Below are 12,210 nucleotides of genomic sequence, written 5' to 3' on the forward strand. Positions count from 1 at the left end.
AAGCATAAGCCACCCCAAAAATGCCTAACCATATTTGAAGTAGCTCTTCAACTTTTCAAGCAGAAAAATTAATTACAGATCAATTTGTTTAATAGATAGGGTGTTAGCATACCATAACGTGTGCCGGAGACACAACTTACCGGAGAAAATCATTTCTCACGATCGTCTGTCACCTGTGCAGAGTAATTGCCGTCCACAGCTGCAGCGGCAGCCTTCTCCCTGCAACACAACGAACCGTCTTCTACCAAGCTTATATAAGCAACATTTCCTGTACAAACCATGCTATGGAAATACAATATTAAGCTTTGGTTGCTTCTCATGTTCTTCTTCTCTATTTGCATTCTGTCTCTCTACAGGTCCTTCTTCATGGTATCAGAGCAGTGATACTGGGTATTTCTGCTCAACCTGCTGTCAATGGCGGAAACTGAGCAAAATTCGTCCTCTCAGTCAAGGACGACTTCTACCCTAATCTCCTCCATTGCAAACACTGTCATTCCTCCATCTTTAAAGTTTCTGATGTCCAATCTCAAAAACATCGTTCACACCCACCTCTCTATCGACAACTACCCAATATGGAGGCTTCAGATCTATCAAGCTTTTGCTGCAAACGGCTTCGAAGGCTACATCACAGGCTCGCTTCCCTGTCCTCCAGCTTCCGATAATGAAGAAGATCGCAAGCTCTGGACTCTAGTGGATCAGAACTTAATATCAGCTCTCTTTTCCACTATCTCTGCCTCAGTACTTCCATACATTCTGCATCTGCGATCTTCTCATGAGATCTGGACTGCACTTGAACTCCGTCTGCAGCCGACGAACAGGTCCCGGGTCCTGCAGCTCAAAAATGAACTGCACACTGTTCAGATGAAAGATCAAACCATCTCTCAATATCTAGCAAAAATCAAATCCATAGTGGATAACATTGCCGCCGCTGGAAGCCACATCGAAACGGAAGATATAATCCTCTACACACTCAAGGGTCTACCAGTATCCTACAATCCGTTTAAGGCGGCAATACAAATCTCCCCGCAGCCCGTCACTCTAGAATCTCTCTATTCACTTTTAAGCAGTGAAGAGATCAATCTTCAGAGCTATATCAAGAAGTAAACACATCTTCGGACCATCAGGCACTCAATTCCTCTCACGGAAGAGGACGATCAAACAGTTCCAGAGGAAACAGAGGAAGAGGAGCTCCATTCAATCCCAACAATGCAGCTTCCCGAACAACTCTCTCAGCTGCCAAATCCACAGATCGACCCCTGTGCCAAATTTGTGGCAAAACCGGACACACTGCAGCGGTCTGTTGGCACCGATTCAACTCCTCATACACTCCATCGCCTGTGCCCAACCGTGCTCTACTCACTCAAATGCCAACCCAGCCATCAACTGCTACCTCCGACTGGGTATTAGACTCTGGAGCGTCCACGCATTTAACTCCGGACATCGCAAATCTGCAATACCCCACGCCTTACAATGGTCAGGACACAATCTCTACAGCAAGTGGAACATCCCTTCCTATTCATCACTCTGGAGCCGGCATCCTCCCACTCCCAGATTCTAACCGTAAGCTCAAACTCCAAAATTTGCTTCATGTACCCTCCTTAGCTCACAATCTTCTTTCCATTTCAAAGCTAACTAAAGACAATAATTGCTCTATCTCATTTGATTCTTCCGGTTTCATTCTCAAGGATCTCCAGGATCACAAAATCCTTCTCCATGGACGTAATCAAGATGGCATCTATCCAATCCATCTTCCTGCATCCAATCCAATTCACGCACTCTCCACCAAGGGCAACTCCACAGCCCTCTGGCATGCTCGACTTGGACATCCTCATCTTCAATCGATGGCCAAACTATCTAGCTTTTTAAATTCCAGCTTTAAACTAGCTGATTTTCATTGCATTTCTTGTAAAGTGGCTAAAAGCCACAAGTTATCTTTTCCCAAATCAGCAAACTATGTAACTACACCATTTAGTTTAATACACACAGACGTTTGGGGTCCCTCACCGACTCCCTCTCTCTCGGGTTTCCGTTATAATGTTGTCTTCATTGATGCCTATACTCATTTTTGCTGGCTTTATCTTATGACTACAAAAAATGAAACCAACATTAAATTTCAGCAATTCTATCACTTAATTAACACACAATTCAACTCAAAAATAAAATGTCTAAGATCAGACGCAGGAGGCGAGTACATCAGCCTTGACTTCAAAAACTTTCTACTTAATCATGGGATTCGCCATGAACTCAGTTGCCCCTACACACCGGAGCAAAACGGAGTGTCGGAGAGAAAACACCGTCACCTCCTAGAAACAACGCGCACCCTGCTTCACAATTCTTCTCTTCCCGCTACCTACTGGGCTGAGGCTGTCCAAACAGCCAATTACCTCATCAATAGACTACCAACTTCCTCCCTTAACTACTCTATACCCTATCAGCTTCTACACAACAAGCCCCCAACATTCGATCATCTTAGAGTATTTGGTTGCTTGTGCTTTCCCTGGTTAAAACCTCAAACCTCCAACAAACTTGAACCAAGGTCTCAACCGTGCATATTTCTCGGTTATTCCACCTCCCATAAGGGCTATAGATGTTACAACCCCTCCAATCAAAAACTTCACATCTCCCGGCATGTTACCTTCGACGAGCATCAATTTCCATTCACCAAAACCCAGTCAGCTCCTCTACCCTCCACCCCCACGGCCACACCTCCTCTCCTACTAATTCCCACATCTGTTCCTTCTCAACTAACCACATCAACAATCATTACACCACCTACCGCACCCTCCAGTTCACAACCCAATGAAGCAATCTCTATCCAACCTACCTCCCCCTCACCTCATCCCATTCCCTCTACCAATTCAAATCCAACAATTCCCGCGCCCACTCATCTAATGCTCACTCGACGTCAAACCGGCCATCTCAAACCAAAGAAGGTATTTGATTTACTTGCTGTACAGGATTCTAGGTCCTCTCCTACCAGTTACAAGGCAGCATTGCAACTCCCTCAATGGCGTAAAGCCATGTCCGAAGAATTCATGGCACTTCAGCGCCAAGGCACCTGGCAGCTCACTCCGCTTCCTCCCAATACTCCAGTTCTCGGGTCCAAATGGACCTTCCGAACCAAACTCAACCCTGACGGCAGCATTGCCCGCTACAAAGCGAGACTTGTAGCTCAAGGGTTCAAACAACAACAAGGTATAAACTATGAGCAGACCTTCAGTTCAGTGGCTAAAATGCCAACTATTCGTGTCCTACTTGCTATCTCCTCTCATCGGGGCTGGCCGATCCATCAACTAGACATCAACAATGCCTTTCTACATGGAGAGCTTCAAGAGGATGTTTACATGCTGCAACCACAAGGATTCATAGATCCTAAACTCCCTAACCATGTCTGCAAGCTTGTCAAAGCAACTATGGGCTGAAACAAGCCCCAAGACAATGGTTTCAAAAACTGACATCCTTTCTTATTGCCTTCGGTTTTCACTTCAGCAAAGCCGATCCGTCTTTGCTGCTTTACAACTCAAATGGCATCAGCATCTATCTTCTCGCATATGTAGATGATATTCTTCTTACCGGTAATCATCCTCCAACAATGCAGACACTACTAAATCAGCTTCAACAAACCTTCAGTCTGAAAAAGATGCAGAATGTAGACCTCTTTCTCGGCATTCAGATTCAGAAAACCACCAATGGCCTGTTCCTCCACCAGTCGCACTATGCTCGCGAGCTCATCCATTCAGCAGGTCTAGACAATTTCAAACCAGTCAGCTCTCCAATTTCAGCAAAGTACTCCAAAACTTCCTCAGACACAGCTCCTCACGACAACATAACTCAATACCGACAATTAGCGGGATCACTTCAATATCTCACAGTAACGAGGCCAGACATTGCCCTTGCTACAAATCTAATATGTCAGCAGATGCACTGTCCCACTGTGTCGGACTTCCAACGACTGAAACGCCTCTTGCGTTATATCAAGGGAACTCAAACTCACGGTTTGCCGATCACAACCGGTCCATTAGTTCTCACAACATTTGCCGACGCTGACTGGGCATCGAATACCGAAGATCGAAAATCCATCACAGGTTTCTGCTCCTATCTTGGATCCACCCTCATTTCTTGGAGTGTTAAGAAGCAAACAACGGTAGCCAAATCCTCCACGGAGGCGGAATACCGTGCACTAGAAGCAGCCACATCTGATGTAATCTGGCTCAGACGCTTGCTCAATGACTTCTCAGCACCACAGTCCAAACCAACTCCAATCTTCTGCGATAATGTCTCGGCGATTGCTCTATCCAACAATCCAATTTTTCACGCCCGGACCAAGCATATCAAAATTGATCATCACTTCATCAGTGATCATATTCAGCGTCAAGCCGTTGCAATCACACACATAAACTCTCTTGACCAATCGGCCGACATCCTTACCAAACCTCTCACCGGCAAACGCTTTGCAGACCTACGCTCCAAATTGACCATCACCAGCTTGGATGATCAATCTGAGGGGGGATGTTAGCATACCATAACGTGTGCCGGATTAAAAAATAACTAACTAATTAATTTTAAGATGAAAATTAAGTTAATAGTTATTTTAACTTTTAATATTTTTTTGTTAAATCATTTAAATGCTTAAAATTTTATTCATTTTTTTATTAAATTTTTAAAAGCCGCCGGAAACGTTAAAAAGCCGTCGGAAAAGTGACCGCCGGAAAACCGTCGGAAAAAAGTCTAAAAGCCGCCGAAAACATGGCCGCCGGAAATTCGCCGGAAAATGCCGCCGGAAATCAGTGTTTTTCCTGTAGTGGGAGGCGCACAATAGAAATTGAGATCAGAGAAGTATAAAAGCAAAAAAGCATAAGCCACCCCAAAAATGCCTAACCATATTTGAAGTAGCTCTTCAACTTTTCAAGCAGAAAAATTAATTACAGATCAATTTGTTTAATAGATAGGGCACATAGACGAGATAAGCAAGTAATCATCGACCTTATTTCAATTATTCGTGGTTAAATTTTTTATAACACCTCCATAAATTCTTGAATGCTACACGATATGCTAATTCCAGATGACTTTTTTTTTTTAATATGCTAATTCCAGATGACATTGATCAGTTATTGATAACATTTCCCACTGCAAGAAGAAGAATTCAACAAATCTGTTATTCTAACAGCACAGCCATTTTCCTTGAGAATTTAGCAACTATCAAACACTAATTTCGATGAATTAAGGTCAATTTAACATCTAGATTTTGTTTTTCTCTTAAAACATAAAGAAAATATAGCTATAAAAAAAAACATTTTAATACGTGATTTGTTCATGTGGGCTCCGAAAATCCGGCCTCGGCCTCCACTCGCTTTTCTTATTCGGCGAGGGAGTTTACATAGAGGTCAACAGTTCATTCTGCCAAATCAAATGCATTTAAGAAGGAAAGGTGGTTGCAGTTTCCTATTGACAACTTGTTCCCAAAACTTCACAACATAGCTCAATGTCTCATTCACAATCCAATTTTTGTAAAGCAAATATATAGTCCCACCTCTTAATCCACCTAACCCAAAAAACATATTTTTATGTCATCAAGAGCTTGAATTAGTGAACATACGACTCAAATAATAAGCATAGTATTGGACATTCAACCATTCAGGTAAAACTTTCCATAAATACGTTTAGTCATATCAACATGCATAAAATTTAGAAGATAAAAAAACTTACAGTAAATCTGATGAGTAAAGCAAAGGAAACACATGAAGCTTTTTCTCTTTCATGAGCTCAGCATGACCAAATAATGGCTCACCGCAGAATAGCTATAAAATTATACCGACAGAGACATACATAAAATTGAACGAGCTTGTCATAATTCAAAAAAAAAAACATTTATATTTACAAATTGGGAGTAGTGGCAGTAGATTAAACCTTTTCTTGGCGTCGCTTACAAAGCCATTCTGGAATAGCATTAGTAAATGCCAGTGTCTGCTCCGCAGTTGTGGAGATAATAAATATAGGTACCTAATTCAATCGAATGGTGTGGTAAGCATTTACGTCATAGAAAATTCAAAAATCAAAAGATAATCTATAAAGATGCATGTGAAAAGGCTAAAAGTCTCAATTTGTTGAATAAATTAGGAAGAGTCGCCTCAAAATTTTGAAAGCAAGAACGCAGGATAAATTGAGTTTCAGATTCTCGTTACACATCCAAGATCACAACTTGTATGACTTTTATGTACCAGAAAGCAGCAAAATTAGAAAAATGATTAAAGGATTTATGCTATAAGTTTTAGACAACCATTACTTAAATAAAAGATGGCACCAAACAAATTTGTCAAGTTTCCATGGTTATAAATAAGTTGAGATAAGATGTGGGACATGTAAATCTTGTTTCAGCATTCTGATAATTAGCCACTTCATGGGCCAGAATGTCACTGCACTAAATGGCAGCCTTTAAATGGTAGGTAATTTAGCATTTTCATCGATTCCTGCAAATTTATAGAAAAATTCGTTCTGAAACATTGATAGGAACAGCCAGTACTTTTAAAAAAGATGGTACCACAGTAATCTGTCAATTTCTATAATTTAAATAATTGAGATAAGATTTGGAACATGTTAATCTTGTTGCACAATCCTGATAAGATTTATAATATTTATTGTTTGTGATGCAACCTAAGTTCTTAACCAAGTAGGAAAACACTAGGTATGTAAACTAAAACATTTACTTTCAATATCGCATAAACAAACACAAATGATGGAAACTAAGTAGGAAATAAAGATGGGCAATTAGTTAGGAAGACACACAAGAAACCAACAACTAAATTAAAATACTCTCAGATCAATCATGTATGGTCACCTCACATGCAAATCACAAAATTGAAAAAGGTGCTCAAAGGAAATGATAAACCAGAGATCCACCACAGGAATTAAGATCCAGCACAGGCCAATGCTCCTCCATAAAATACTAATAGAACAGGGCACAAAACACCTTACAACTCACAATATTTAAAGAAGAAAGATACTGATGGAAGGGAAAACGTTGAGAGAAGAAGACAAAATAATAAGTTTTAGGGAGAATACAAGCTCGCAAGCTAAGAAATCCTCAAATTTTTTTCGCTTTAATTGAAGAGAAGAAAGATGTAGGTGAGGGAAACCGAGGAGAGAAGAAGTAGAAAGAAGACCGAGACGAAGTATTAGAGGATAGGGAGAGTACTAGCTCGCAAGCTAAGAAACCCTCAAGTTTACATTTGTTTTCACCAATCACAAAAACATTTTTCAGTAGCAAATCAGTCATATTATATAGGAGAAGAAGGGGGAAATGACCATATATTGCTCACATAAATGTGCCACCAAAACAGCCAATATAAGCTATTCAAGATAGCCCACTTAATGAGAATTCAAAACACTTAGCATAGGAATAATAAAAAACGGAAATTGAACAGTCAGCAGCACAACCGGCAGCCAGCAACAGGGAAGCCAAGAGCCAACCGACAGCCAGCAGAGAACTAAGAGCCAGCAGGCAGAGAAACTAAGAGCTAACACAGAAATAGAGAGCCAGCAGGCATATAACCCACGCAAATAGTACGAAAAAAGAAAATGCACAGGAGAAAGGGAGCAAGAAAACACAAGAGGAAAGGCAATGAAGAGTACTAACCTGAGAGCACCAAACCCAAGCAAGATCATGGGCTATTTTCAATTATAGAGCAATACAAAAATAAAAAACATAGAGTCCAAAATTACAGTGTCCAAAATATAGGAAAATAAAAAATATATATATAAAATGATAATTTTTTACTGCATCAGTTTGCCGATGCAAGTGAACCTAAATTCTACAAAGGAAGCTACATAGGCTAAAAATTCATCAAGTGGGAGCTTTTAACGAAAGAAGATATGATTATCTCTAAAAAAACAAAACCTGAAAATTGGCTAAGGTACCCAAAAATAAGAAAGCCCTACAAAATAAATGGATCTACAAAATCAATGAGGGTCATAATAGCACAAGAAGATAAAAGAGAAGATTTGTGGGAAAAGGTGTCCAATGGAAGGAAGGTATTCACTTTACTAAAATTTTCTCTCTTGTAGTTAAACTAAAAGCTACATGGGTGGTGCTAAGCATCTTCTCCATATCCAACCCTCATCTTCACAGCAAGTAATTGCATCCTCTCTCAATCATTAATATAAACAAAATGATAACACTATCCTCAACTCAACTTTTTTATGAAGTTTCATCTCTCTATATAACTCTTTTGAAGTTTAGTAAACTATTCAACTTCTACATAGTAGAGGACATAGGTAGATCTCAACAAACCATATAAATTTATGCATGCATGCATTTTTGTGTTTGTTGTTTTGAATTCATATCAGCGTGATTTTGCTCATTAATATTATCTTAATATAGCTCTCCTTGCCCTTGTCTTCCAAAAAATGATTCCATTTTTCTCACATTCAAGCAAATAAATGCTTGCAACTGTGACACATGGCTGGCTTTGAAGCCCTTCATTTGATAACATTAACAAAAAATTGAAAGCTTCTACTTGATTATCACATAATTATAAGCAAAGCAAAGATATTTTCATTCACCATGTTGGTAATTGTAAAACCTTTCCAAACTATATCTAATAGGAAAAAACAATTTCAATCTACTATAATCTTAGCATTACCATCAATGGAACAAACAAACCAATATATCTGTGAGGGCCAGTATAAATTAACTAGGGCCAAATATCTAAGGAAGATAAATACACAATAACTGATGAGTACCTCCATACTAAGAGATTTTAGCAAGTCAGAAATCTGCTCCAAAAGCTGAAGTGCTACTCCAAGTCGACCTATTGGAATCAGTACAGAACCTCCTTCCCTAACAGAATCTATGATATAGGAAGTTATAAAGCTCATTTTGTCATTCTCTTCTAAAATTTCACAGTTGTCCATCAAAAGTTCAGAAGTGTCATCCTCAGCCAAAACTGGCCTACAACATGTTAATTAATATAAATTAAGTGCATGTGTTAGCAATTTCAACAAGCTTTATTTAGCTCAACACAATTTTAAAATGAGAGGTGTATTTACCTGGGGATTGAAGCATCACCTAGAATCAAATCTTTATCATCCTTGTTTACGTCGCTTTGGCTCCCACCAATATGATTAAAGTCTTCTTCTATATTATTTATGGTTGACATGTCAGAAAACAAAATTATATCGGCTCCCTGAAGTGAACGATAATCAAAATCAATTGCTTGAGCGGACTCAAAAATGGAACTCGAAAGATAAACAAAGTTCCTTCTTGGAGCATTTATTTTCCAATTGCAGCTTCCAATCTCCAAACCTGAACTAAATGCTTTTAACACTAACGTAGAGTTATAGCAAGCTTCTTCAGCATATTTCAGAGGCTGGACCTTCTCCATGCAGCCATTAACATCGGCTGCACTAACATAGAAAATAAAATATGGCATCTGACAATCAAGTCAGCTAGAGAGAGAAAACAAAGCAGTAAATAACTAAAAGAAAAAACGAAGTAGAGAATAACTAAAAGAAAAAACAAAGCAGAAAATAACTAAAAATGAGAACAATCGAAATGAATTCGACATGTTCATAACATGGATCGTGTTTTCTCTTTAGGTCAAGCAGCTCAAAGAGACAGCATGCATGCCATAATAATTAAGGCTCAATTTCCAAAACTGCGAGATAAATTAGAAGGCAACCTGTACAAAGGCAGCCAACAGCCAAGCTCCTCCCCATCCTCTCCCATCACCGCTTCCTTTGCCTTGAAGGCAAGCCTTCCGAGTTCTTCCCAACCCATCCACTCTGGCAAACCCGTCCTCTCACCATCACCATAAAACATAACGTACTCGGAATGCATTGATACAAGATCATCCATCATGAGACGACCAATTCTCATTGTAGCCTCCGTGGCATATATCTGCATAAAAACCAACGTATGTCGGAATAATCCCACCATAAAAGTGAAAAATCCTACAAAGGTAAACACTTTCAACTCACCTTAGCAGAAAATCTAGGGTTTCGAGTGAGAAACGGCATCCCGAGCATCCCGGCAGGGGAGGAGATGAGGACGACATCGATGAGGGACGCATCACAAAGGTGCAGGTTCTTAGCTGTTTTATACCACGGCTCGGCACTGATGAATCCCGATAGATCAGTCTGACGGCCAGCTGAGATCGGGCTGAATATATTAAGGGCTGAGAGATCAATGGGGCACTCGAGGAGGAGGCGAAGGCCACAAAGCTCGACCATGTGGCAGGGCGGGAAATGGACGCCACTCCCTTTGCTCAAACATGTCTTCACAAAGGAAAGGATTAGAAACCCTAAAAACTCTTACTAGCTCAGGGAAGAGGAGAAAGAGATCAGAGCCTACCAGCTTCATGGCAGAATCAAACGACAGATCTACAAACCTATTCACCCTGACGAGATATCGATTGGAAGTGCAGCACCGGAGAGTATTTCAGAAAAATCTCTTTTCACGCCCTATTTATTAAATTTGCTCATTATTAATTTTTTTAACTAAAATATATTTATCTTTTATTGTGAACTATTTATTTGAAGTGCAAAGTATAAAATTGAGTAAATAGGATCCAAAGTTCGTTAAATATAGCTCAAAAATAAATTGAATAGGGTTTTAATATGATTTGATTGAGATTCCAATATAATATTTTTTAAATAAAATTTATCTTAGTTAGATCCAATAAAATATGGGTGTTGAGATTGGGTCTGCGGCCGAGTGGTCGACGGAAGAAATTCAACCCATCACACTCGCGTTCGAATCCCATAACTATCCCAATATATATATATATATATATATATATAAAAACGGGTCAGGATCATGTTGACCCACAAACCCATTTTTAACTGAAAAAATAATTCATTTAATATGTTTTCCCTTTTTTTTCCTTGTGAGTATAATCTTTCTTATCTTTTATAAAAAAACTTAAATATTATAGCTAAGAGATTATAAAAAATAATAATAAGCTTGATATATCCTCGAAAAATCATCTTAATCGAGCACGAATCTTAAGGCAAAAAACAAGTTAGAGACTTCAAAAATTAAATCTGGAATCATCTGAACTCCGATTTCAGCAAACTTATAGTCGAACTGATTGTCTCGGAAATACGAACCCAACGACACCAAATTCGACTCAATCCGAGCCCAAATGAAGCCAAATCGAAGACCCGAAGAGCTGTTAGAAGATTCGAACCATAATTTGAGTAACCAAATGGTTTTAAAAAATGACGTGCTTATAGTCGAATCAATCGGCTCGACGAGAAGAATCCAACGAGCCCAAGATTGCCGAATTACGACATCATTAAGCTCTTTAAATGCTTGACGAACGGTCTACGATCAAAGGATTCAATATCGGTCTTCCATCCGATCACTCCCTATTTACCCCTGATCTCTCTCCTATTTATAAGTCATGCCACTCCATAATATCTATAAATAGACCCCTCATTTCTCATGAGAGGGGGCCCAAGCAAAAAGCAAGAAGAATAATAGGAGAAGGGAAGAATAGGAGGGAAGAGACTCCTCCTCGACCACCGCCGGAGTTCAGCCCGAACTCTAAATGACGCTGGAATTTTACTTGACTTCCACGGGACACCAGAATTCTGCCTCGACTTCCACTGGATGCCAGAATTCTGCCCGACTTCCACTGAACACTGAAATTCTTCCCAGGTAACGACAGAGTTCCCCCCTGACGCCGAAACTCGGCCCAAGTGATATCGGAGTTCTCCTCGCCACCAACAAACGTCGAATTTTTACCCAACGCCGGACCTTCATTCATCGCCAAGTTTCTACCCGACGTCGGACTTCTACCAGTTATCGGACTTTCATTGGATGTCTATCTGAAGATAGATTTCTTTTCATTGTTGGACTTCTACCTAACACAGTCCTTCTGACCTTTGTCGTCAGAGACTCAGACAACAATCTTTCTGGCCTCCGTCGCCAGCCGACTACGATCCTCCTGACTTATGTCGCCCGCCGACTACAGTCTTTCTGACCTCCGTCGCCCGCCGACTACTGTCCTCATGATTTACGTCGCCCGCTGACTACAATCTTTCTGACCTCGGTCGTCAGCCGACTATGGTCCTCCTGACTTATGTCGCCCGTCGACTACAGTCTTTCTGACCTCCTGTCACGACCCGACCCGACGGGGACGGATCCCACCCGAGCCGGACCGCAACCAAACCTTTTTATCCAGGATCTGGCTTTGGAATTTGGTTCCT

At 40.2% G+C, this 12,210-nt stretch overlaps 1 protein-coding gene across 1 annotated transcript in view; it reads right to left on the reverse strand.

Moving 5' to 3' along the window:
* The window catches only part of LOC110092595 (integrator complex subunit 9 homolog), a 14,845-nt gene extending 4,142 nt beyond the window's left edge, over positions 1 to 10,703 (reverse strand). Inside the window, exons 1-7 of the mRNA XM_020817225.2 lie at positions 10,349 to 10,703; positions 9,976 to 10,272; positions 9,678 to 9,895; positions 9,046 to 9,402; positions 8,740 to 8,947; positions 5,908 to 6,000; positions 5,707 to 5,798 (exon numbers count right to left, since the gene is read on the reverse strand). Of these exons, the coding sequence (XP_020672884.1) occupies positions 5,707 to 5,798; positions 5,908 to 6,000; positions 8,740 to 8,947; positions 9,046 to 9,402; positions 9,678 to 9,895; positions 9,976 to 10,272; positions 10,349 to 10,357 (1,274 nt within the window). The 5' untranslated portion in view covers positions 10,358 to 10,703. The remainder of the gene's footprint in view (positions 1 to 5,706; positions 5,799 to 5,907; positions 6,001 to 8,739; positions 8,948 to 9,045; positions 9,403 to 9,677; positions 9,896 to 9,975; positions 10,273 to 10,348) is intronic.
* Positions 10,704 to 12,210: the final 1,507 nt, after the last annotated feature.

Source organism: Dendrobium catenatum, unplaced genomic scaffold, assembly GCF_001605985.2.
Source record: "Dendrobium catenatum unplaced genomic scaffold, ASM160598v2 fragScaff_scaffold_716, whole genome shotgun sequence".
In the NCBI taxonomy this organism is placed as follows: domain Eukaryota; kingdom Viridiplantae; phylum Streptophyta; class Magnoliopsida; order Asparagales; family Orchidaceae; genus Dendrobium; species Dendrobium catenatum.